The sequence below is a fragment of the Durio zibethinus genome, chromosome 21 (genome assembly GCF_047325235.1).
Source record: "Durio zibethinus cultivar Kanyao isolate XHJ-2024 chromosome 21, ASM4732523v1, whole genome shotgun sequence".
In the NCBI taxonomy this organism is placed as follows: Eukaryota; Viridiplantae; Streptophyta; class Magnoliopsida; order Malvales; family Malvaceae; genus Durio; species Durio zibethinus.
Window position 1 is genome coordinate 11693728 of NC_143182.1, and position 22072 is coordinate 11715799.

Sequence of the window (22072 nt, forward strand, 5' to 3'; positions counted from 1 at the left end):
TGGACATGATGAAAGAAAGAATGCAAAGTTGGAATCACTAGACCATTATGGTTGGAGGCAAGGAAATCTTTATCAAAGCAGCGTTATGTAAGAGTGTGGGTACCGGGTAGAAATCCATCATACATTTGGAGGAGTATATGCATAGGCCGAGAAATTTTAAAGCATGGAATAAGGTGGCGAATAGGTAATGGGCGCAAGTTTGAATTTGGGAAGACCCTGGATGCCAAATGCGGATCGTTTTATACTAGTCCTAAAAAAATGCTATTGTCATTGAAAGAATGGTCAGTGACTTGATTGATGATAATAACAAGTAATGGAACGTGACTAAACTTGAAATCTACTTCCAAAGTGAGGTGATAGTAGACATATTATCCATCACACTTAGCAGCGTGGACACACGGGATGAGTTGTATGGCATCATACTGAGGACAAAAAAGAGGTTATTGTTTGTCATTAGCAAAAGAAGAACCAGTGATCACAAACCATGTAAATACGGGTAATGTAGACAAAGTGCAGGGAGATTTTTTTGGGGCATGATTTGGAAGACTAATACACTAAGCAAAATATGAGTTTTTGCATGAAGACTGAGTCATGACATAATCCCTATGTTTGCCAACTTAAAAGGAAAGGAAACTATTGGAAGTTGCTTTGTGTCCAAGGTGTAACCAAGAGGAGGAAACAATCCCGAATGCAATAACAAACATGAAGACTGAGTCATGACATAATCCCTATGTTTGCCAACTTAAAAGGAAAGGAAACTATTGGAAGTTGCTTTGTGTCCAAGGTGTAACCAAGAGGAGGAAACAATCCCGAATGCAATAACAAAATGTCCACATGCAACTGAGGTATGGAAAGAGGCACAACTCTATAAAGCTATAGAGGGACACCAATGGCCCAACGTAGATGAGTGGATGGCTAATGTTATCTCCAAAATGGACCAAGCAAAAGTGGTAAAGGTTATCACCATTGCATGGGCAATTTGGAATAGTAGGAATGATGCAATAGTGAACAACAAAACGTGGAGATACCAGGAGATAGCAAAGTGTGCAGAAAAATATTTAAAGGAATATCAATAAGTCTAACACTCTCAGGAAATAGATAACCCAGGAACACATACAAGGTGACAGACACCATCATTTAATGCCATCAAGCTGAATTTTGATGGAGCCCTAAATAAAGAAAATAGTTTTGAGGGGAATAGGAATTTTGGCTCGTAATCACAACGGGGATGCAATGGGTGCTATGCGTAAACAACTGAATAGTTGTCTAGATCCAAAAACTGTTGAAGTAAGTGCAGTAGTAGAAACAATGAAGTTTGCTAGAGATTTGAGATTGAATTGGTAAATATAAGAGATAATGTAGAAGTAGTTTCCATGTTTTTTAGAAGTTTATTGCTCTGTTTGTTATTCTGTTTGATCCCTTTCTTATTTCAGAAATTTTAGGCTAGATTTAAGCTCTATCAGATGTATATAATGATTTTTTGATTCAATGAGAAATTCTAAGTAAAAAATTATTCTTTCAAATTTTTTTATGATTTCAGAGCTACCAAATTGGCGACCTTGTTTTTCTAAAATAGAAAAAAAATTTAAGTTACAATGGCCGGCGATAATCTATTTACGGGAACCATAGAGTTTTCGAATACCAGCGAACTGACATTAGCACGTACAGGAACTGGGTCCTTGACCTTTTCTTCAATTGACAATCTTTCCCTGCAGATCACTCATCATAAACTAAACGGAATCAATTTTCATAAATAGTTCCAATCAGTTATGTTAGTAATTCATGGTAGAGAAAAAGTTGATTACCTAATGGGAGCAACGCCGCAACCACAAGCGACAGCAGCAAATTATAGAGCATCAGAAGTAGAAAACTTCATTGTCATAGCATAGCTTATTAATTCAATGGAGCCTAACATTGGACAGACGTACCTCTTCCAGAACTCAATAAAGAAGATTTTGGATGCCGTGCAAGTAATTTACTATGATCTTGAAAAACCTTCCTAGTATTGCATCTGCTCAATTTAGAATCAGATTCAATTGATAGACAGAGCTCGACACTTACGGAAAACAGACCAAATGGTGGTCATGGTTCATAACCAAAAAAAAAAATTGTGGTGTGACCACTATCACAAAGTAAAACACACACGAGAAAATTGCAGGGATCTCAATGGAAAACCCACAAACTGAAAAACCAAAAATCAGTGAGGGCAACATCATGTAGCACAAGTGGCAGAAACTGATTCAGCCAAGCCAAGTGGGCTCAACTTTATAGCTCAATAAATGGAGATGCTTCGACAGCTGCTGATTCAATCAAATTCCTCCACTGAATCTAAGTCTCAAAGCTTTCAGAAACCCACTGCTACATTAACACAAAGGTAATATGAGCACTATTTTTATTAAAAGCCATGGATAAAAAATGCTGGATAATTGATACGGTTGCTTTAAACCATATGACGAGGTTGTATGATATGTTTGACACATATGAAAAGACTCATCAGGCTATTAATGTCTGGGTAACGGATGAAAAGAAATCCCCTATAGTAGGGGGAGGGATGGTTTGTGTCTCAAATCTATTGTTAAAGATTGTTCTTCATTTGCCTAACTTAACTTACAATTTATTATCTGTTAGTAAGCTGACAAGGGATATGAACTGTATTGTAAATTTTTTTTCATCTCATTGTGAATTTTAGGACTAGTCTTCGAGGAAGACGATAGGCAGTGCTAAGGAGAAAAATGGCCCTTACTATCTTTCAATAATTGGTACTTCTTTAAAAGTTAAGTTACAAAGTAGTTTGTCTTTTTCCATCTCTTCTAGTTCAGATTTAATGTTACGACAGAGGTGTTTAGGACATCCTAGTTTTCTTTATTTGAAAGCTTTGTATTCACATTTGTTTACCGATGAAAATGTTTCCTTTGATTGTAAGCAATGTGTTCTTGCCAAACCATCTTGCAATCATTACCCTTCTTATTCGTACAAACCCTTAAAACCATTTCATTTTATACATAGTGACATTTGAGGCCCAACAAAAGTTGTAACCTTAACAGGAACCCAATGATTCATTACATCTATAGGCGATAACACAAAAGTCTGTTGGATCTACCTAATGAAAGAAAAATTCGAAGCGTACTCATTATTTAAACAATTCCATAAATATGTTGAAAATGTCATACTATTCCAATTCCTCTCTCCATGAGGTGAAGTCAAGTGAAGAGAGTCATTCGGATCTTATAATTTCACTACCTATCTCCCAAGATATTGTTTCAAATTATCCAAATCCGAGTCAAGTAACATCTTAAAGCCATCCAAGTTCCTCAAACCCTAGTCTACAAACTATCGAAGTGACTTCTCCAGGAGAAGATTCAGTGACTGAGCAACAACCAGTTCTGGTTAATTCATGAAGGCCTAAAGCTCCTTAAACCCTTTAAGAGCCTAATTCGAAATCGGTTCCTAATGAAGCAGATGTGATGAGTGACTTGGACATGCCTATTGCCTTTAGAAAAGGAAGAAAGTCATGTGCTAAATACTTTATTTCTAATTATTTAGCTTATTCTACAGGGTATTCATTACAAAAATTGATAGTGTTGAGATATTGAAAAATATCCATAAAGCACTAGGGGAATCGAAGTGAAAAGAAACTGTCCTAGAAGAAATAAGAGCCCTACTTGAGAATGGCACTTAGGAAATGGTTGACTTACTAGAGAATAAGAGGGTTGTTGGCAGTAAATGGGTGTTCACAGTAGAATATAAGGTGAATGGAGACACTGAATGATACAAGGCTCGATTGGTGGCACAAGGCTTTACACAAACCTGTGGGATTGATTATGAGGATACATGTGCTCCTATGGCCAAACTAAACTCAATCTGGGTCTTTCTCTCCCTTACAGCTAATCTTGAATGGGAGCTACATCAACTTGAAATTAAAAATGCCTTCTTGAATAGTGAGCTTGATGAGGAAGTGCACATGAAGATTCACTTGGTTTTGAGTCAAAAGCGAAACAAGGAAAAGTTTGTAAATTGAAGAAATCTTTATATGGGTTAAAACAATCTCCACAAGCTTGGTTCACCAGGTTTAGCACTATACTAAACCGGTTGGGTTACAACCAAGGAAAGGCTGACCACACTATCTTCATCAAGAAAATAAAAGTAGGAAAAAGATCAATTCTTATTGTGTATATGGATGACATCATACTCATAGGTGATAACAGTGTTAGGATTCAAGAACTTAAGCATCAGTTGAATAAGGAATTCAAAATCAAAGACTTAGGGCCCTTGAAGTATTTCCTTGGGATGGAAATTGCCAGAAGTAGAGAAGGCATTTTCATTTCACAACGAAAATACATTCTGGATCTAATAAGGAAAACTGAAAGCTAGGATGTAAACCCGTCAGTACTCCACTTGAGAAAAACTGGAAAGGAAAAATTAGTGACGCCAACCATGGATAGAGGAAAATATCAATGCCTAGCTGGAAAGCCGACCTTTTTGTCTCTCACAAGGTCGGATATTGCATATGCCATGAGTGTGGTAAGTCAGTTTATGCACTCTTTAATTATGAGACACTTGAAGGCAGTAAATTATATACTAAGGTATCTCAAGGGCTCTTCTAGAAAGGGACTTATATTTCAGAAATGTGATAAGAGGAATATAGGGGGCTATGCCGACGCAGATTGGGCTAGAAGTGAAGACTGCAAGTCGACTTTAGGGTATTGTACAAAGTTATGGGGTAATCTGGTTACTTGAAGAAGCAAAAAGCAATTGGTAGTTGCTATAAGTAGTGTCGAGGCAGAATTTCGAACAATTGCACAGGGAATCTGCGAAGTGATATGGCTAGAGAGGTTGATAGAAGATTTACAAATACCAATTTCATCTCCTACTAACTGTACAGTTATAGTAAATCAACCATAAGCATTGTGAACAATCTTGTTCAACATGATCGGATGAAGCATGTTAGAATCGATCAAAGCTCTATCAAGAGAGAGATTGAAGAATGTGGCATCAACCCATGCTACATTCCCACTCATTCATAGGAAGCATTTGTACTCACCAAAAACATGCCGAAGCCAAGTAATATCAATAATAAGTCAATAGTCAATAATAAGATAATATTATAATAATATAAATTCAATAATAAGTCAATAGTCAGTAATAAGATAATACTATAATAATATAAATTCAATAATAAGTTTTCTTAGCAAGCTTGGAATGAAGAATATTTATTCCTAAGATTGAGGGGGAGTGTTGGAGATTTGAGATTGAATTAGTCAATATAGAAAATAATGTAGGAGTAATTTTCATGTTTTTTAGGAGTTTATTGCTCTGTTTGTTATTCTGATTGATTCCTTTCTTATTATAGAAATTTTAGGCTAGATTTAGGCTCTATCTCAAAATTCTTGTTTCAAAGTTGGCGAATGACCTAGGCTTTCACAGGGTTGAATCTAAAGGGGAGGCACTGGGGTTTATTGGATAGGTGGGGAAATATGACAAAAATAAATCTACTGTGGGTGTACTGATAACAGAGATTCAACTACGATTGAAGATCTTTGATTCATAGAGACGCAGACATGTGTTTCAAGAAGCAAACATGGAAGCCCCATAAGTTAGCAAAATTAGCATTAGACCAGAGTGAAACTATATATTGGGTGGAAGAGTGTCCTCATGCCATCATTGATGTTGTAAAACATGATAAAGCTGGTTTAAAGCAATGAATTTAATGCCATTATTATTAAAAAAATAAACCTAAAATCCCAGGATTTAAACATATAAATGTATGTAATTGAAGTATATTTATTTGTCTATATATATATATATATTATAGATAAAATATTAGATAATATTGATAAACCCGAAACGTTACACTGAAACATATATAAATCGGTATGTACCATTGCTAGAATAAAATTGATATCCCACCAAATATGATACTGACTACTTTGGTTTATAACCCTACCAAAACTTAACACAAGAGCTTTATAGTGTGTTTGGATTAAGGGGAGGAGAAGGAAAGGAAAGTAAAGTAAAGGAAACTAAATGAAACAAAACTCCTCTCTTTATTTAGATAAATTTTTAATTTAAAGAAAGAAAAAGAGGTGAAAACCAAATAATTTTTTATTTTCTCTGTAAACTTAATTTTTTTAATACCTTAATTTGAAAGAAAAGTTATGGAAAGGAAAGTTGAAAATTATTTTTGATAAAAAAACTATTATATCTATTTTTTTATTAATACTAAAAATTTAATAGAAAAACCTAAGCAGATCACAATCATGTTGTAATTTTTTCAAAGCCATATCTTTTTTTAAGTAAGTTTTACATATACCTTCCAATATAAAAACCATTGATATAATAGTAATTATGAAGTCAGATAAAATAACAAATATATCATGATTCAAGAGTGTTCTAAAATCATAGGTAATAAAAAGTTATAATTAAAAAAAATTATTATAATGAATCATTTCTTTTTTTTTTTTATCTAAACAATATTTGTTCGAATTCTTTTTTTTTTTATTAACTTTAATTATCTAAACAGGGGTTACATGTATATTTTTCTTTTCGTTAAAAAATTTTCTTTTCATTTCCTTTACTTTATTAATATTTATCCAAACATAACATTATAGATTAGAATCATTTTAGAGATATCTAGATTGTAACCAAATTTGGTATATTTATGACATGAGTCCGATTAATGGGTGGCTATAGGTGTGGTTTAAACATAGTTAAATATTATTTAAGAATAAATTTTACATTATTTTTATTAGATTCAAGAAAAATAGCACATTCATTATATTTTTCTTTCTTTAAATAATTAACATTTTCATAGAAATATTTAAAATATAATATATTTTTATAAAATAAAAAAGTATAGTTGGTATTAATATCTCAGCTGCAAAGAATAAAAAACTTTTAATTTCTCAAATCTTGTAAAAGAAAAGTTGAAATTTAACCAAATGGAAGGCGTTCGCCTCCTGAATTTTGCACATGATCCAACATTATACGAAAAAAACAATGAAAGAAAAAGACAACTTGCTACTTGTCTTGACAATTTTAAAAATGATAAGTCAATGCAAAGAGAAAATAGTACGAATAAGATTATAAAAATTTAATATAATTTAAAATTTTAGTAAAAATAGTATTAAATTAAAAAAATTTAAAAAAAATTTCATATTTAATATATCAACACAAATTATAATATGATAATTTTTATATTTTATATATATTTAACAAAAAATATACATGAATTACTAATTCTATTTGTAATCTTTTATTTTATTTTCACATTACTGTATTTTTTATATAAAAAAATTGTTTAAAGGTGCTGGAAATTTGAATATTTAATAAATAAACTTGTTTGGGCTTTTATATGTCGGCCCATTATATTGGCTATGAACTTAACATGGACAAGGCGACTCTAAAAAGATAATTACCCAGTTTGAAGAAAGATACATGCACATGTATTCTGAGTGGACGGAGTTGGGCCACGCTTTTGATACTGTTTAAGGAAATATATTTTCAGCGAGCCTATCTTGCTAAGAGAAAAATAGAACTTAGGTGGGGTCTGCATTTTTCACTTTTACATTATCTCGATTACAATTTATAAAGCTTGAAATTTATATTTACAATAAAAAAGATTTTTTTTTTTGATAGAAAAAAATTTTGAGATAAATAATTTGTTTAATCCTTCAAATTAAAATAAAATATATCGTATTTAATAATTTAAGATAAATTATTATAAATTATACATTCGAAATGATTTTAACAAATGATCAATGACAAGATTCGAATTCAATATTTTTTTGTTGAAAAAGATAAATCTTAACTAATTGAATCCCAAGATTTGTTCTATAAACATGTGTACAAAATATTTTTCATAATATTTTTTATATCATAATTAATAAAAAATAAATAAATATTAAAATAAATTATTTTTTAAGCCCAACCCAAAATGGAAGAGGTGTCCAAAACCCTGCTAAATGTTGGCTCCGTACAGCCGCAAGTGAGAGTAAAGTGAGTGATCCTTAATTTGATCGGTTAGTTATTGAAAAATAAGTGATTTATGAACATGATAGAAAGAGAATATAAAAGCAATATAGTTAAAATTTTAATAATTATTATATATAAATTTAATAAAATAAATATATATTTTAATTTTTTATAACATATAATTTTTATATAAAATACGATACAAATATATAAATTTTAATATTTTACATAACATAAATCGTTAGATCTAATGATTGGTTCTTAAATTATAATAAAATATTTAATATAATATCAAAATTTTAAAAATATTTAATCTGATAATTAAATTATGAATTTACTAATAATATGATATTTAAAAGATTATTTATTTATAACATGTCGTTATTTAAAATTAATCATATTAAAAATAAGTATTATATTAATTAATAAATTTATAATTTAAGTATCATATTAAAAATTTTTAAAATTTAAATATCACATTAAATATTTTATTATAATTTAAGAATTTAACGTTCAAAAAAATGAAATCAATTTGATTTATTTTTAATAATTAAAAAATCAAATTAAAATAGGTTGATGGTTCAGTCAAATTCAAAATTTTCATTATTCTTTTAATACAATTTTTTAACAATAAACTAACAATAATTTTTATCTAATAAAATTCATCTTATAATTTTATTACGAATGTTATGTTTGCCATTCTTATAAATTAAATGAAATATTTATATATTATTTGCATTATGCAATTATTTAAAAATTATTTAAAAGAATTAATTAATTTAATCAATTAATTTATTAATTTTGAAAACTAAATTAATCAATTAAACCATTTTATTCAATCAATCGTTATTAAAATGAAACACTTTGAATCGACTCAGCTTAACTGAATTTAATAAATTGATTGGAACCGGCTTATTTTCACTTTTGGTAGGGAGAGAGAGCCTGATTTATCTCAAAATCTATATTTAAAAATTTAAAATATGATATGATAATATGGTATAAAAATAATATAAATAAAAATTATAAAAGTAAGATCATTTAAAATTTTAAAAAATTATAAATATATTTAATAAAATTAAAAAATTATATTTTATATTTTTATATTGATATAAATTATAATATATAATTTTTATATAAAATATAATATAAATATAATATTTTACACGATAAAATAATATAAATTATCAGGTTTATCCTAATCTTGTCAAGTCACCGTTGAAAGAAGAGATCAACGGCTGAAATTCAAAGTTCGATCAAGACTCTTTTCAGTGGACTGGTAGTTGAGCAACGAACACCAATAGGTGTGAACTCGGATACCCCATGTACCCAACAAGAAATAGCCACGTCACCCTAAGTGGGGTCTACTGAAAAGTATAAACATTTAAAACCGTGGATCTAAAAACACCAAATCAGATCAACGGTTGAGACGCAGATAACACTTACTCCTTGATGCTCTCGAAAAACAAGATTCTGTTCTTAGCTCCTCCGTCTTCTTCGCATCCTCATTCCTCGGTCTTTGTCTTCCTTTTTGTCTTTTGTCTCAGCATCGATTTCCTGGTACGTTATTGTTTCTTTTTAACTATATAAGTATTTTTTTTAGATTTTCTTTTCGGAAAATCTTATGCAAATTAAATTTTTTAGTAATTTCTGATATTATTATTGAACTTTGTAGTGTTTCTGTTTGATTGTCCGGAAAGTGTGAGAAAAAAGAGGAATTTTGAAAGAAAAAAAAAACTTTTTCTTTTGCATAATCTGAGATAAATGAGAAAATTTTAAGGCTGTTTTTTGGTTCGGGTATGTTATGTTGTAGTTGTTGACTTTTGTTACTTTGTTTTTGAATTTTTTAAAATTGCTGAAAATTTAAAAAAAGGAGAAAAAAATAATTGTGAAATTTAGGAATTAATAATGAATTTCAATATAATTGTTCTTTTATCAAAGTAAAATCATGTATTTTCTCTTTCACAGTCACAGAAGTTAAAATTTTAGTAAGAATCAAGTGGAGTAAATTCATATGATCATTGATAGGTAAAGGCCACAAAAGCAATTTTAGAGATTGATCAAAGTTTCATTAAGCAAAATCCAACCTTGTACCATAGGCACTCCTCACTAGACGTTTAATTTATGAGATTAAGGACAAATCCTTGGATTCTCACCCAACAAAAATGTTCTCAGCGGCTGAGAATATGGTATATCATGTGAGTTACCTCTAAGTTGGAGCTGATTTGATTTTGTGCTTTGCAGCAGTGAAAAATGGGTGCCAAATTCAAAGCTATTCGTGTTACGCTTCTCCTTTTACTCCTCTTCCCTGCAGTGTTTTCTGTGCCAACTGATGGATTGGTTAGGATTGGGTTGAAAAAGATGAAAGTGGATCAAATCAACAGGGTTGCTGGACACAATGACTTTAAGGAAGGGAAACTGTCGAGGGCTGCTTTAAGGGAGTATTATCTCCTAGGAAATCTTGGGGCATCTGATGACTCTGAAATTGTTGCACTAAAGAACTACATGGATGCCCAGTATTTTGGAGAGATTGGTGTTGGAACCCCTTCACAGACTTTCACTGTGGTATTTGATACAGGAAGTTCCAATCTTTGGGTGCCCTCATCAAAGTGTTATTTCTCTGTAAGTTCCTAACCTTGCTTTTCTCTTTTAATATATATTTTGCATGGGAATGAGCCTTTTTTACCATCTTTACTCAGGAAATTTTATGCTGAGCAGCTGAGAATAAGAAAACATCTGGTTTTGTATTTGGATGCAGGTTGCTTGTTATTTGCACTCCAAGTACAAGTCTAGTCAGTCTAGTACCTACAAAAAGAATGGTATGTTTCTTTATATTGTTAGGATTGCAAATGAAATTATCCAAGCAATCCCTGTTCAAATTCATTTGTTTAAATTTTTATGGAGTTGGAACTCTTATTGAGCTCAAACTTGTGAGATTGAGTTTGGTTTTTTAAGAAAATCTCAAGTCGTGCTTAAGTAATTTATTAAATTGGTTGAGGTGAAGATCATTCTGAACTTTGAAGGTTATTCTCATTTTCTTTAACTAGTTTAATAGCATATTTCCAAGCTTGTGTATGAGTTCAAACTTGAACTGGTTAATCATTACTAAAACCCTAAAATCTCACAAAAAATTTCTATGTTTCCTGATTTAGAAGTTGCTAATAGACTCACAAAAAATTTCTACGTTTCCTGATTAGAATTATCATATATTATTAGTAAATGTGAGAATTATTATGAATAACCTGTTAAAGCTTGTTATAATTTTTTCTAATTCAACTAAAGCTCTTAAGATTTGTTTGCAAAATTTCAATCAGTTTTCTTTGCTTGCTTAATAAGCTGAGAAATTTATATTTAAGTTTAATCAAATACTCATAAGTTTGATTCAAACTCAGTTATCTTGTAAAATGATATTAAAAGAGTTCAAATTGTAGTGGGTTCTGACAACTCATGAGCAATTTTGTTCACCTTATATATTGTATGTAATATTGATTCATGTGCACGTTAATGACAACTTTAGACATGATCTTTTTATCATGAATAGTGCTTGTTCTATATAAATAAAATAGACTTACAGCTAAAAGAGCCCAACAAGCTGAGAGTTCCAAATCTAAAAGCTTGAAATAATTTTCTATTCATCCTTAAATCATTATTTAGGCCATCTTTTATGTTAAATTAACTTCAAGAAAAAACAGAAACGGTGGTTTCAACTCCTCAATCCCCGAGCCATTCTAACACATATTGACTCTTGAAATAGTTGTGCTTTCATTTTTAATACAGGGACATCTGCTGAGATCCATTATGGAACTGGAGCAATTTCAGGTTTCTTCAGCCAGGATGCTGTCAAAGTTGGTGATCTTGTTGTGAAGAATCAGGTAATCTGAGTGTTATTTCATTGTCGTAGTCTTTAGTTCAGTACTTTTTTAAAATTCCCTTAATTAATTTCATTCATTCCAGGATTTTATTGAGGCAACCAGAGAGCCTGGTATCACATTCTTGGCTGCCAAGTTCGATGGCATATTTGGCCTTGGATTTCAAGAAATCTCTGTTGGGGGTGCTATGCCAGTCTGGTATTATTTTGTGTCTAGCCATCAACATTCTAGGAATTACTTCATTGCAATTTGAAATTCACAGACTAGCTGCTTCAAATTGCTCAAAGTTGTTAATAACATCTTGTCTATGGTTGACATTGTTTTTGTCGTTTCCTATAATTCTTTTCTTAGTCAATATACATGCACTACTTGTAGGTACAATATGGTTAACCAAGGCCTTGTTAAGGAACCAGTTTTTTCATTTTGGTTGAACCGCAATATTGAAGGTGAAGAAGGAGGAGAAATTGTGTTTGGCGGGACTGATCCTAATCATTATAAAGGGGAGCACACACATGTTCCGGTGACTCAGAAAGGCTATTGGCAGGTTTGAGATGCAACAGGTTACACCATTGGTTTCTAGAATTGTTGAGATAACTTCATTTCTTTTCTGATTTGCTTGTCTCTTTTGCCTACTTGCAGTTTGACATGGGTGATGTTCTGATTGGAGGTGAAACAACTGGTAACCACACATGTCGTGTTTTAAATTTGAATCCTTCTTTGTGGACATATATATTAATCTCAATGGGCTTAGCCAATTTTATTGCATATGGTATTGAGACATGAGCATGCCTTTTTCAGGATTCTGTTCCAGTGGCTGTGCAGCAATTGCTGATTCTGGAACTTCTTTGCTGGCAGGCCCTACGGTAAAGAAAACTTATTTTTCAAATTTCTAATCTTTTTCTTCTAAAGGAGGAGAAATTCTAAAGTAAACTGAGTATATGAATTAGATATAATTTGACAGCAGTGTACTCTTGAAAAGTAAATGCGTATGATTTCTAGTAAAGGTAGCAAATGGACGGGTTGGGCTCGAGTTTCGAGTTGGAGTCATTTTGGGTCTGTGTTGTTTGGGTTTGACACTTGGATCACTTGGGTTTGGGTCATTTTAGGTCTAAATCATGGAGTTTCAATGTCAAATCAATTTAAGGTTAGTTCAAAATCGTGTCATTTCAGGTTTGGGTTGGGTGGGATCGGGTTGTTGACTTTTCTAATCTTTGGGTTGGGTAGAGTTCGGGTTCGAGCAGGTTGGGAATGGTTTTTTTTTTTTTTTTGGTCTGGATCAACTTTCAGCTTTGTTTCTATGCATTGCTTGATCATTTTCATTTGGCAACCATGTATGTTTCCTTTTGGAAGCAGTGTTACTATGATGCTGAAAGGCTTTGCTTGAGTAATGTGTGGATTATGGCACAGGGTCCTCATACTTGTATGATATAGAGTTGACAATGTTTTATGATTTGTAAATTTGGCACATTTAAGTATTTTTCTAGAAATAGACAAACCATTTTCCTCCTCCACCCCAAAAAAACCAATATATATATATATATATATTTTATTCAAAATGGGACTACCTTAACAAAAGCAACATGCAGGCTTTGAACTTCCTGCATTACCCTTGCCTTTCTCTCGTTTGAGTTTAGATGATTTGGATGTTTTTAAGGTTTTGTTAAGCTTCAAGTATTTTGCTAGGAAATGATACAAATCCATCAAATTTTACCTGTCTTACCATGTAAACCTGTTATCTGGTTGAAATTCATCTTCTGTTGCTTAGAATAGCTTTTTCTCACTATAATGTTACTATCATCAGGTGTTGTGAAATAGCAGATTTTAATTGATATTATCATATCATTTCCACATGTTCAGACTATCATTACTCAAATTAATCATGCCATTGGGGCTTCTGGTGTTGTTAGCCAACAATGCAAGGCAATGGTTTCACAATATGGAAAAACCATTCTGGATATGCTGGTGTCTGAGGTCAGTGGTTACTCCTTTCCTTTTTGCAATTTTGTGCCACACCTCACTCTTCTCTTGAAGAGAAATGAAACTTTTTCCCCTACTGTCTATCCTTTGCAGCCAATTCAAAATCCTTGAGATTGAGTTAATTAAACTGCTTTGAAATAAGATACATTTTACAGATCAATTTTATTCTTGCTGGTTGAAACTCCTGGCAAGAAACTGATAGCTTCTTTGATTTTCTATATTTTATAGACAAAACCTCAAAAGATCTGCTCTCAAATTGGTTTATGTACTTTTGATGGGACTCGAGGTGTCAGGTCGGATCCAACCTGCCTTCTTATTGCTACTACCATTAAAAATGTTAGAACCACAAAATAAATGTTCGCCCATCTAAGACTTAACCAATTAATATATGTACAGTGCAAGAATTGAGAGTGTAGCAGAAGAGAGCACGGGCAAATCATCTGATGGTGTCCATGATGCTATGTGTACTGCTTGTGAGATGGCTGTTGTCTGGATGCAAAATCAGCTCAGGAGAAATGAGACAGAAGAGCAGATCCTGGATTATGTGAACAATGTGAGTTAATTCTTATCCATCTTGGACAATAACCTTACGGTATGCTTATTTTTCTTCTGTTGTAACTGCAGCTTTGTGAAAGACTGCCCAGTCCAAGTGGAGAATCGGCAGTTGATTGTAGCAGTCTTTCTTCCATGCCTAGTGTTTCATTTACTATTGGTGGTAAAGTTTTTGACCTTGCACCTGAGGAGGTATGGTTTTTTGACTCTTTCAAAAGTGTTTTGGTTTCATATGGTTGATAGCTTTTGGCTTTTCATGCAGTTAATTGATCACATGTGAATAGGATTGGAAGTATAATTTTGTTTTTCTCTTGACCTTGGATGGTATGGATGGCAATAAATAATCAAATATAATTAAAAGTATAAGTATAATTTTTTTGATAATTGAGGCTGTCAAGATTTAACATTGGTCACTATACCAAAAGATTACAAGGCTGTTGGCTGCATTGTTGGTTTCTTTTCTCATTAAGCTAATTTCTGCTTTCCGTTTTTCCTTTTTATCCTACCCTCCTTCATATCTTTATGCTTGGCGGTCTTGTGCATCAGTATGTTCTTAAAGTGGGAGAGGGAGCTATAGCTCAATGCATCAGTGGATTTATTGCTTTGGACGTGCCCCCACCACGTGGACCTCTCTGGTACCTCTTTTTTTTTTTTTTTAATTTTTCCATCATCGTCTGTTATGAACGATCTGCAAAAGCAAACCTATTGATTATTGGTCTCTTAGTCTTGCTTGCCAGTACCATGGAAAGAGTAGTAGACAATAGATTTTATAGAGCTAAGATTTCCTGCCGGTTCTGCTTGCTTGATACAGGATTTTGGGAGATGTTTTCATGGGTCGCTATCACACGGTATTCAACTACGAGAAAATGACAGTTGGGTTTGCTGAAGCAGCTTAAACGCAACCGGTATTAAATTCTACCATGTATACAAAAACAGTGTAATATAGGTACATGTTACCATTATGATAGAACTTAACCCTTTGTGTGAACTTGTATTGTAAATACATGCTTCATGAATATTGGTTGCTTTGTGGACATTGATCCACATGTTCAAATAATTTAGGATTTAACTAGCATTTGTTATTATTTTAAGATTATTGTGGTGATCTAATTATTAAAGTGATGGTTGCTTTGTAGACATTGATCCACATGTTCAAATAATCTAGGATTTAACTAGCATTTGTTATTATTTAAAGATTATTGAGGTGATCTAATTATTAAAGTGATTTGATATTAGTAATATTATGTTATCATATTTAGTATAATATTATAAATTATTAGTGATCTTACATCATTTTGTTTCGTATTATATAAAAAAATATATCACCATATATAAAAACATCCAAAATTAAATAATTTTATTATTAATGATAAGATTATTTAAAATAAAGCAACAATTTCAATTTTCAGGAATGAACAATTTATGAAATAAAAATTCATTATTTTATAAAAAAAATTATAAGATATGAACCAATTTTGATGAATATAATTCAAAATTATTGAAATGTTCATAATTAAGGGTCATAAGCTGTCTAGTATAAATAAAATATTAAAATGTCAAATTTGAAGAAAAATATATTTAGATGAGTTACATCAACAATGTTCTAAAATAATTTTGAAGGTCACATTTAAAATTACTTTATGAGGAGTTGGATTCCCAGAAACTGCTTAGCAATAATCAGACAAGTGAGGAATGTTAGATGAATGAAAAGAGTTTGGGTAGAATCCTACCTAAATGTTGGCCGGATAAATGTAATGTACTAAGAGGAATAATCATGAACCTTGTAGTCCATCCCATGAGGCGGTGAAGGGAAAGCAATAATTGGTAGAAAAGAACCCGCAATCCCTTAAGATATATTTGGTTAGGATTACTTATCTTTAAAATCATTTTTTTTTTCTCACGAAATCGAATTTTTTAGTTTGGTTTCGAAACTTTGTCCCATGTTGGGAATTTTACGATTTCAATAGTATCAAAAAAGGGAGGAAAGTAGGATAATGAAAAATTAAAAATTTCATAAAGTTTTTGTCTTTTGTAAATTTCAAATGAAACGTAAAATTTTTGTCCTATATATTCTTACTTAATTACATTTTCAGATTATATAAATAATATTATTTATCCTAGAATCATAATAATTTAATATGTTACTTTTTATTTAATTTTCAAAATTAAACAAAGATAACATTTTAAGATAAAACATGATCTTTATTGAAAATATGAAAAGATTTATTTTTTAGAATTTAACCAAAATAGTGTTTTTAAGATAAAAATCATGATGTTTGTTGAAAATATAAAAAAAAATTTTTATTTTTTTTAGAATTTAACAAAAATGATATTTTTAAAGTAAAAAAACACAATTTTTGTTGAAAACATGAAAAAAAATTATTTTTTGAAATTCTTAAATTTTAACGAAGACAATGTTTTTAAAATTAAAAACATAATCTTTTATGGAAAATATGAAATTTTATTATTGCATTTAAAATTAATTATTACATATATTATATGAGTAATAAAACCTAAAAATACTTTTACTTAAATAATTTAACAAAAAAATTTTAAAAATAATTTACATGTTAAATAAATAAAAAATTAAATAAATCACTTGTTTATTCACGTGTTATATGTTATAAATATCACATGTTATTCACGTGTCATTAAGGATAATATAATAAAAAATTTTATTAGGTAATCTTATATTCTTCTAACCCAAACATAAAAATTTTGCTTTTTTTTTTTTGTCAACAAAATATAAGAATCACTTATTCTTTTTCAATATCACTTTTTCCCAAACCACTTTCCCTTTCTAAATCTAAGAATCCACAAATCAAATACTTTCTTAAAGTTATCCTACATTTGGAAAAAGTAAAAAAATGAATAAATATAGTAATAATTTGATTCTTCATCATCATAGTAAATAGGGGAAATTTTCCTTTCTAAGAAATTGAATTCAAATAATGATTTCATTACGCTCGATTATCAAACATAATTATCACAAAAATGTTCAAATTATTATCAAACATAATAATATAATCACAATTATTAAATCACCCTAGATTTAAAAAAAATCACCTTGTACCATAAAAAAACTATATCACAATGTGCACCTTTAATCTATACTACATATCTATAATATTATAAATAAAAAAATCACTTATGGATCTTACGCAAGACATCTATTTTTTTCTTTTATCAACAATTTTTCAATAGGTTATGGGTTTTGTGATTTGTTTTTTACCATTGGACTTGATGGTTATTCTAGTCCAATCCATTAATAGTTTTTTTTAATTATTTTTTGTTAAAAAATAGCCTAACATGCTTGAAATTTCCTAACATCTTGGAACCTTCCTTTCTTTCTTCAAAGCTTTTTTTCTTCTCTTTCCCCTTTCATTTCCTCTTTAAATTCTCATTTCTTTCCTTCTTTCTCTTTCAATCACTTAGGTTTCATTCTTTACTCCCATATTCATTTCCTCACTTCTCTTCCCACCGTAATAAATAAAGCCTTTTTTTCATTTTAAACCCCTTTCGTGCTTTAAATCTTGCCGCCTCCTTGAACTAGCTCATGCATGACTATGCTTAAGACCCATGAATCCCTAATCTGATAGTCGATACATTGTTAAACCATGAAAGCTTCATTTTCGTTAGGTCTAATTTGGTAATTTTATTTTATTCAGTTTATAGAGACTCAAATTGTTTATGTGATTTTTTATGTAGAAATAGATAATGATTGTTTGAGGGATTTTGGTGTTTTTATTAAATAGTTTTGTAGAGTTTTTGAAAATTTGAATGATGCATTTATTAGTAGGGATATTCATTATTGTTGGGTTGATTTGAAGTTTTAATTATGGAAAAATGAAGATTTTAGAAATTTGGGATTTGAGTTTTTGGATGTGCAATTAGGACTTTAGGTTAGGGATTTTATTGTATGGATTCGATTGTTTTAAGTAAGTGATTGAGATTACCAATGAGGAAAGAGTTGCCTGATTGTGAGGAAAGCTTAGATGAGTGATTGGACGAACATTGAAAAATAGAATACTTTATTGTATTTTTTATTAAAACTTCTTCTTACATTATTTTTTACCATTATTAGCACAGCTTTGAAAAGACAAGCATATGATAAGGGTACTACATAAAAAAAAAACATATGGCATCGTGTAGTTTCTATAGGTGTAAGTTTTATTTTTTTTAGAAAAACAAAATAAAAAGGACCCCTTAAAGATCCTAAAGTTGATAGTTTTCTTTTTTTTTTTTTTTTGGGTTGGGTTCTACTTTATATTGTTCTATTTTTTATTATTCTTTCATGTATCTAGAATGTTTTTTTTTTTTTTTGTCTTTGTATTTTTTAAGTAAGGTATAAATGTAAAGTTGACTTAAGTGATATTATGCTGGCACATGAAAACTTGTAAATTAATACGTGTGATGTTGTATGCTAATTTATGTTGCAATTTGGTATTATGAAAATGACATGTGTGAATTTGAGTTTTTTAAGATAAAAGCATAATATTTAAAAATAAAAAAATAAAAAGATACATATCACATAAATAATAAGGATAAAAGAATAAAAAAGAGAGATTGATATAACAACTAGCAAGAGATGGAGATAGAGAAGTGAAAGAATGAAAAAAAGAAAGAATTTATGAGGAAAATGAGAATCTTTTTTTATTGTCTGACTTTTTCTAATTAGTGAACCTACATTGGGCTTATCAGAGATGTTATTTAAGTTTCAATTGAATATAAAGTTTGCAAGTCATATATAGCTTTTATTTTCATCATTTCAAGCTTGTATTGCTTTAGTGTACATTCATGAATGAAATGATAATATTTTCTTATTCACATGCAAGCTAAAAATATGATAATTGCTTTCAATTATAGTGGTGTAGTTCTAGGATCATTGTTTATAAGGTTAGATTCTTGATTTTTTTTCATTATTATTCAAAATGATATATATTGCCATAATTTCTCTCTAAAGATTGATCAAGTATTTATGCATGTTGTTTATAAGTCAACCTTGATTATTGTGTATAATTAGGATAAACCCGTCAAAGAACCCGGTTCGACCACGTGCACCTAATCTTTCAATGCACTGAATCATTTGACACTTCGAACTAGATCAAATAATAAAATTGAAAAAAAGGTGGATGGGTAAGATTTTTTTTCTATGATTAAGAGATTGAATTTTTTTGTTATGTCTTTTAGATAAAAAAAAAATGAAGCAAAAAGTTTGTGTTAGAACTTTTTTCCTTTTTTTGAGTTTTTGAAAGACTTTTCTCAAGCTTTGAATTAATTCCAGGATAGAGGTGAAGAGAAAAGATTCTAATTAGATCAATGTTGATGGACTATTTTGGGTTCATGACATTTTTGGATTTGACAAAAGAGTATTTTTATCTTTTTTATCTCTATTTTTTTTTATTTTTACAAGTTTTTAACATTCCTTGATTTGGGTTTTTAGTTTTAAATTAAATATTAAATTTATTATTGATGGATATTGAAAATTTTCTCAAAATTTGTAGGAACAAGGAAAAAAGATGAGAGGGTTCTTGATATGTGAAAGGCAAGCACTTTAAAGCATATATATTTACTATTTAGTTTTGATTTTGTATATTTTAAAGGATTATTTGTTAATTTGAAATTTTAATTTTAAGTTAGATATTAAATTATTGTTGGCAAAGATTGAGAGGTTGTTTATGCTTTGCAAAGACAAAGTAAAAAAGATGAGAAAGCTCTTAATATGCAATAGGTAAGCCTTTTATAGTATATATGTTTGCCATTTAATTTTGATTCTATATATTTTATGAAATTTCTTATATATGGTTAAAATGGGGAAACAATTTTACTTTTGATTCACCAAAGTGTATACTTTTTTTTGTTATAAATGTTAAACTATGATAATGTAATATATTTTTGAAATACTAAATGTTTAAAATTTATATTATAAATGTGAGAGTTGAAACTCAACTTTGTTTCCTGTTTGAAAAAAAAAATCAATGTCAAGTTTAGAAACATTTGCCGAAACGTTGTAAAGTACAAAAAGTATGATTGCTTTGCGAAAAAACTTTCATGTGTACTGTATGTTTTTTTTTTTTTTTTTTATCTCTATAGCATTGATTTTTTTACTATTTAAAAGAAATTAGTAGAGTTGATCAAGGGAAAGATTTTTCTGGGTCATGCCTTACACAATAATCATAAAGTTTTTTATATCTGCTTTGTTTTATTATTGGTTATGTGAAATAGAAAAATAACATTGTGATTTAGATTTGAATTGTTTATTTTGAACAAGCATTACACATCCTAAAAAAACCTTAAGTGTCATTTCAAACTATCAACATTTTTTAAAGTATTAGTCTTTTATCTATAATATCACATTGTTGTTATGGTAGATTGTTATAATTTCAAAATATCAAACTACCATAATATCAAAATAATATATTGATATTATAGTAGTTTGCCGCTCGTTCTATTCTCTTTAAAATTTTTTTTTTTTATTTAGGGAAAGGGCATTCAAACTATGCTTTAAAAGTATAGAAATACATGCACCATTAAGTCAAATGCTAAGGTGTTTTCTTTTAATTTTTCTTTGTTTTTTTTTTCCTAAAAATAATCTTATTAAACTGATAGTCTTCTATTTTCAAGCGTGGATTGCTTACGTTGGTGATAAATTGGATTACTCCTATTTTTTCCTTTTTTCTTTTATTATTTTGGGTTATTAGTATCATTTTGCTATTTTTATTTTTTGCTTCATTAGTTTTTGTTTTCTGACTCTTCATTTTTCTTTGTATTAATCTATAATCTCCCTTTTTTTTTCTTACTAATTTCTTGACTTTGCATTGATGTTTTTTTGTGGGTTTTATTTTTGCAAAAAAAATATCATAAGCACAAAAGAATCTTCCTCTTCTTTTTATACTAATTAAGTTTTGTTTTTATTTTCTTAATATGTTACTTTTCATTTTTAATTTTTATCCCTTTATTTTATTGTCTCAGTGAAAAAAGAAAATTAATAAAGAAATTTTGAGTTTTGTGATGGTTTTGTTGCATTTATGTTGTTTGATAGATTTATCTTTCTAGTTTGTGTTTCATTTTTTGGGGATTAAGTAAATTTATTAATAATATAAATTGCATTGTCTGAATGTCTTTTTAAAATTCATTACGTCATTAAATTTGATTTGTTAATGGGATAAGTTATTTGATTGCATGTTCATCATTGAATGTAATTAATTATGTAGTAAGCATGTGTTCCATATATAACTAGAAATAGTATGTCATATTTAAGTTTAAGGGTTTATTTATCTTTTTCATTGGTCTTTAATTTGTTAGATATTTTTTATTTATCAATATGCCTTTTTAAAGCTTCATGATGTTATATAGTTTTATTCTTTAATAGTATAGATAATTTGAATAAGTTCTTTGTTCATTAATTTTCAAAACGCACATAACTTCATAGTTGATAAAAGTTTGGGGGTATAAAGAATGCTTAGTTCAACATATTAAGTAGGAAAATAATAGGGCCGCACATATTTTAGTAAAACATAATCTTTTTTGTTTTAAAAGATTTGCATTTGGTTAAGAAATGTACTATTGTTATTAGTAATATTTTATGTTGAATGTTGTCATGTATGCTTTTTTTAACTTAAGAAATAAATATTAATTATCAACTATTTTAGCAAAACATAATCTTTCCATTTCAAAACAATGCTAGACAGCGTACAATTTCACAT

General features: G+C 29.6%; 1 protein-coding gene across 2 annotated transcripts; it reads left to right on the forward strand.

The window, feature by feature from the left end:
- Positions 1–9475: 9475 nt before the first annotated feature.
- LOC111305631 (aspartic proteinase A1-like) lies at positions 9476–15457 on the forward strand. 2 transcript variants are annotated; one of them, XM_022903332.2, is made up of 14 exons: positions 9476–9528; positions 10213–10590; positions 10727–10787; positions 11746–11840; positions 11923–12035; positions 12213–12381; positions 12477–12516; positions 12636–12700; positions 13695–13808; positions 14043–14107; positions 14211–14367; positions 14439–14558; positions 14913–15001; positions 15178–15457. In XM_022903332.2, exons 2-14 carry the CDS (start codon positions 10222–10224, stop codon positions 15260–15262), a joined length of 1542 nt encoding a protein of 513 aa, XP_022759067.1. In that variant the 5' UTR covers positions 9476–9528; positions 10213–10221; the 3' UTR covers positions 15263–15457. The 2 variants fall into 2 exon arrangements, with proteins under 2 accessions (XP_022759067.1, XP_022759069.1); XM_022903334.2 differs by having other exon boundaries at positions 10216–10590.
- The last annotated feature ends 6615 nt before the right edge of the window (positions 15458–22072 follow it).

Coding starts and splice junctions, on each gene's coding strand:
- LOC111305631 (XM_022903332.2), top strand. CDS start 10,222: ATGGGTGCCAAATTCAAAGCTATTCGTGTTACGCTTCTCCTTTTACTC. Junction 14,368..14,438: donor TCCTGGATTATGTGAACAAT/GTGAGTTAATTC, acceptor TTGTAACTGCAG/CTTTGTGAAAGACTGCCCAG. Junction 14,559..14,912: donor TTGACCTTGCACCTGAGGAG/GTATGGTTTTTT, acceptor CTTGTGCATCAG/TATGTTCTTAAAGTGGGAGA.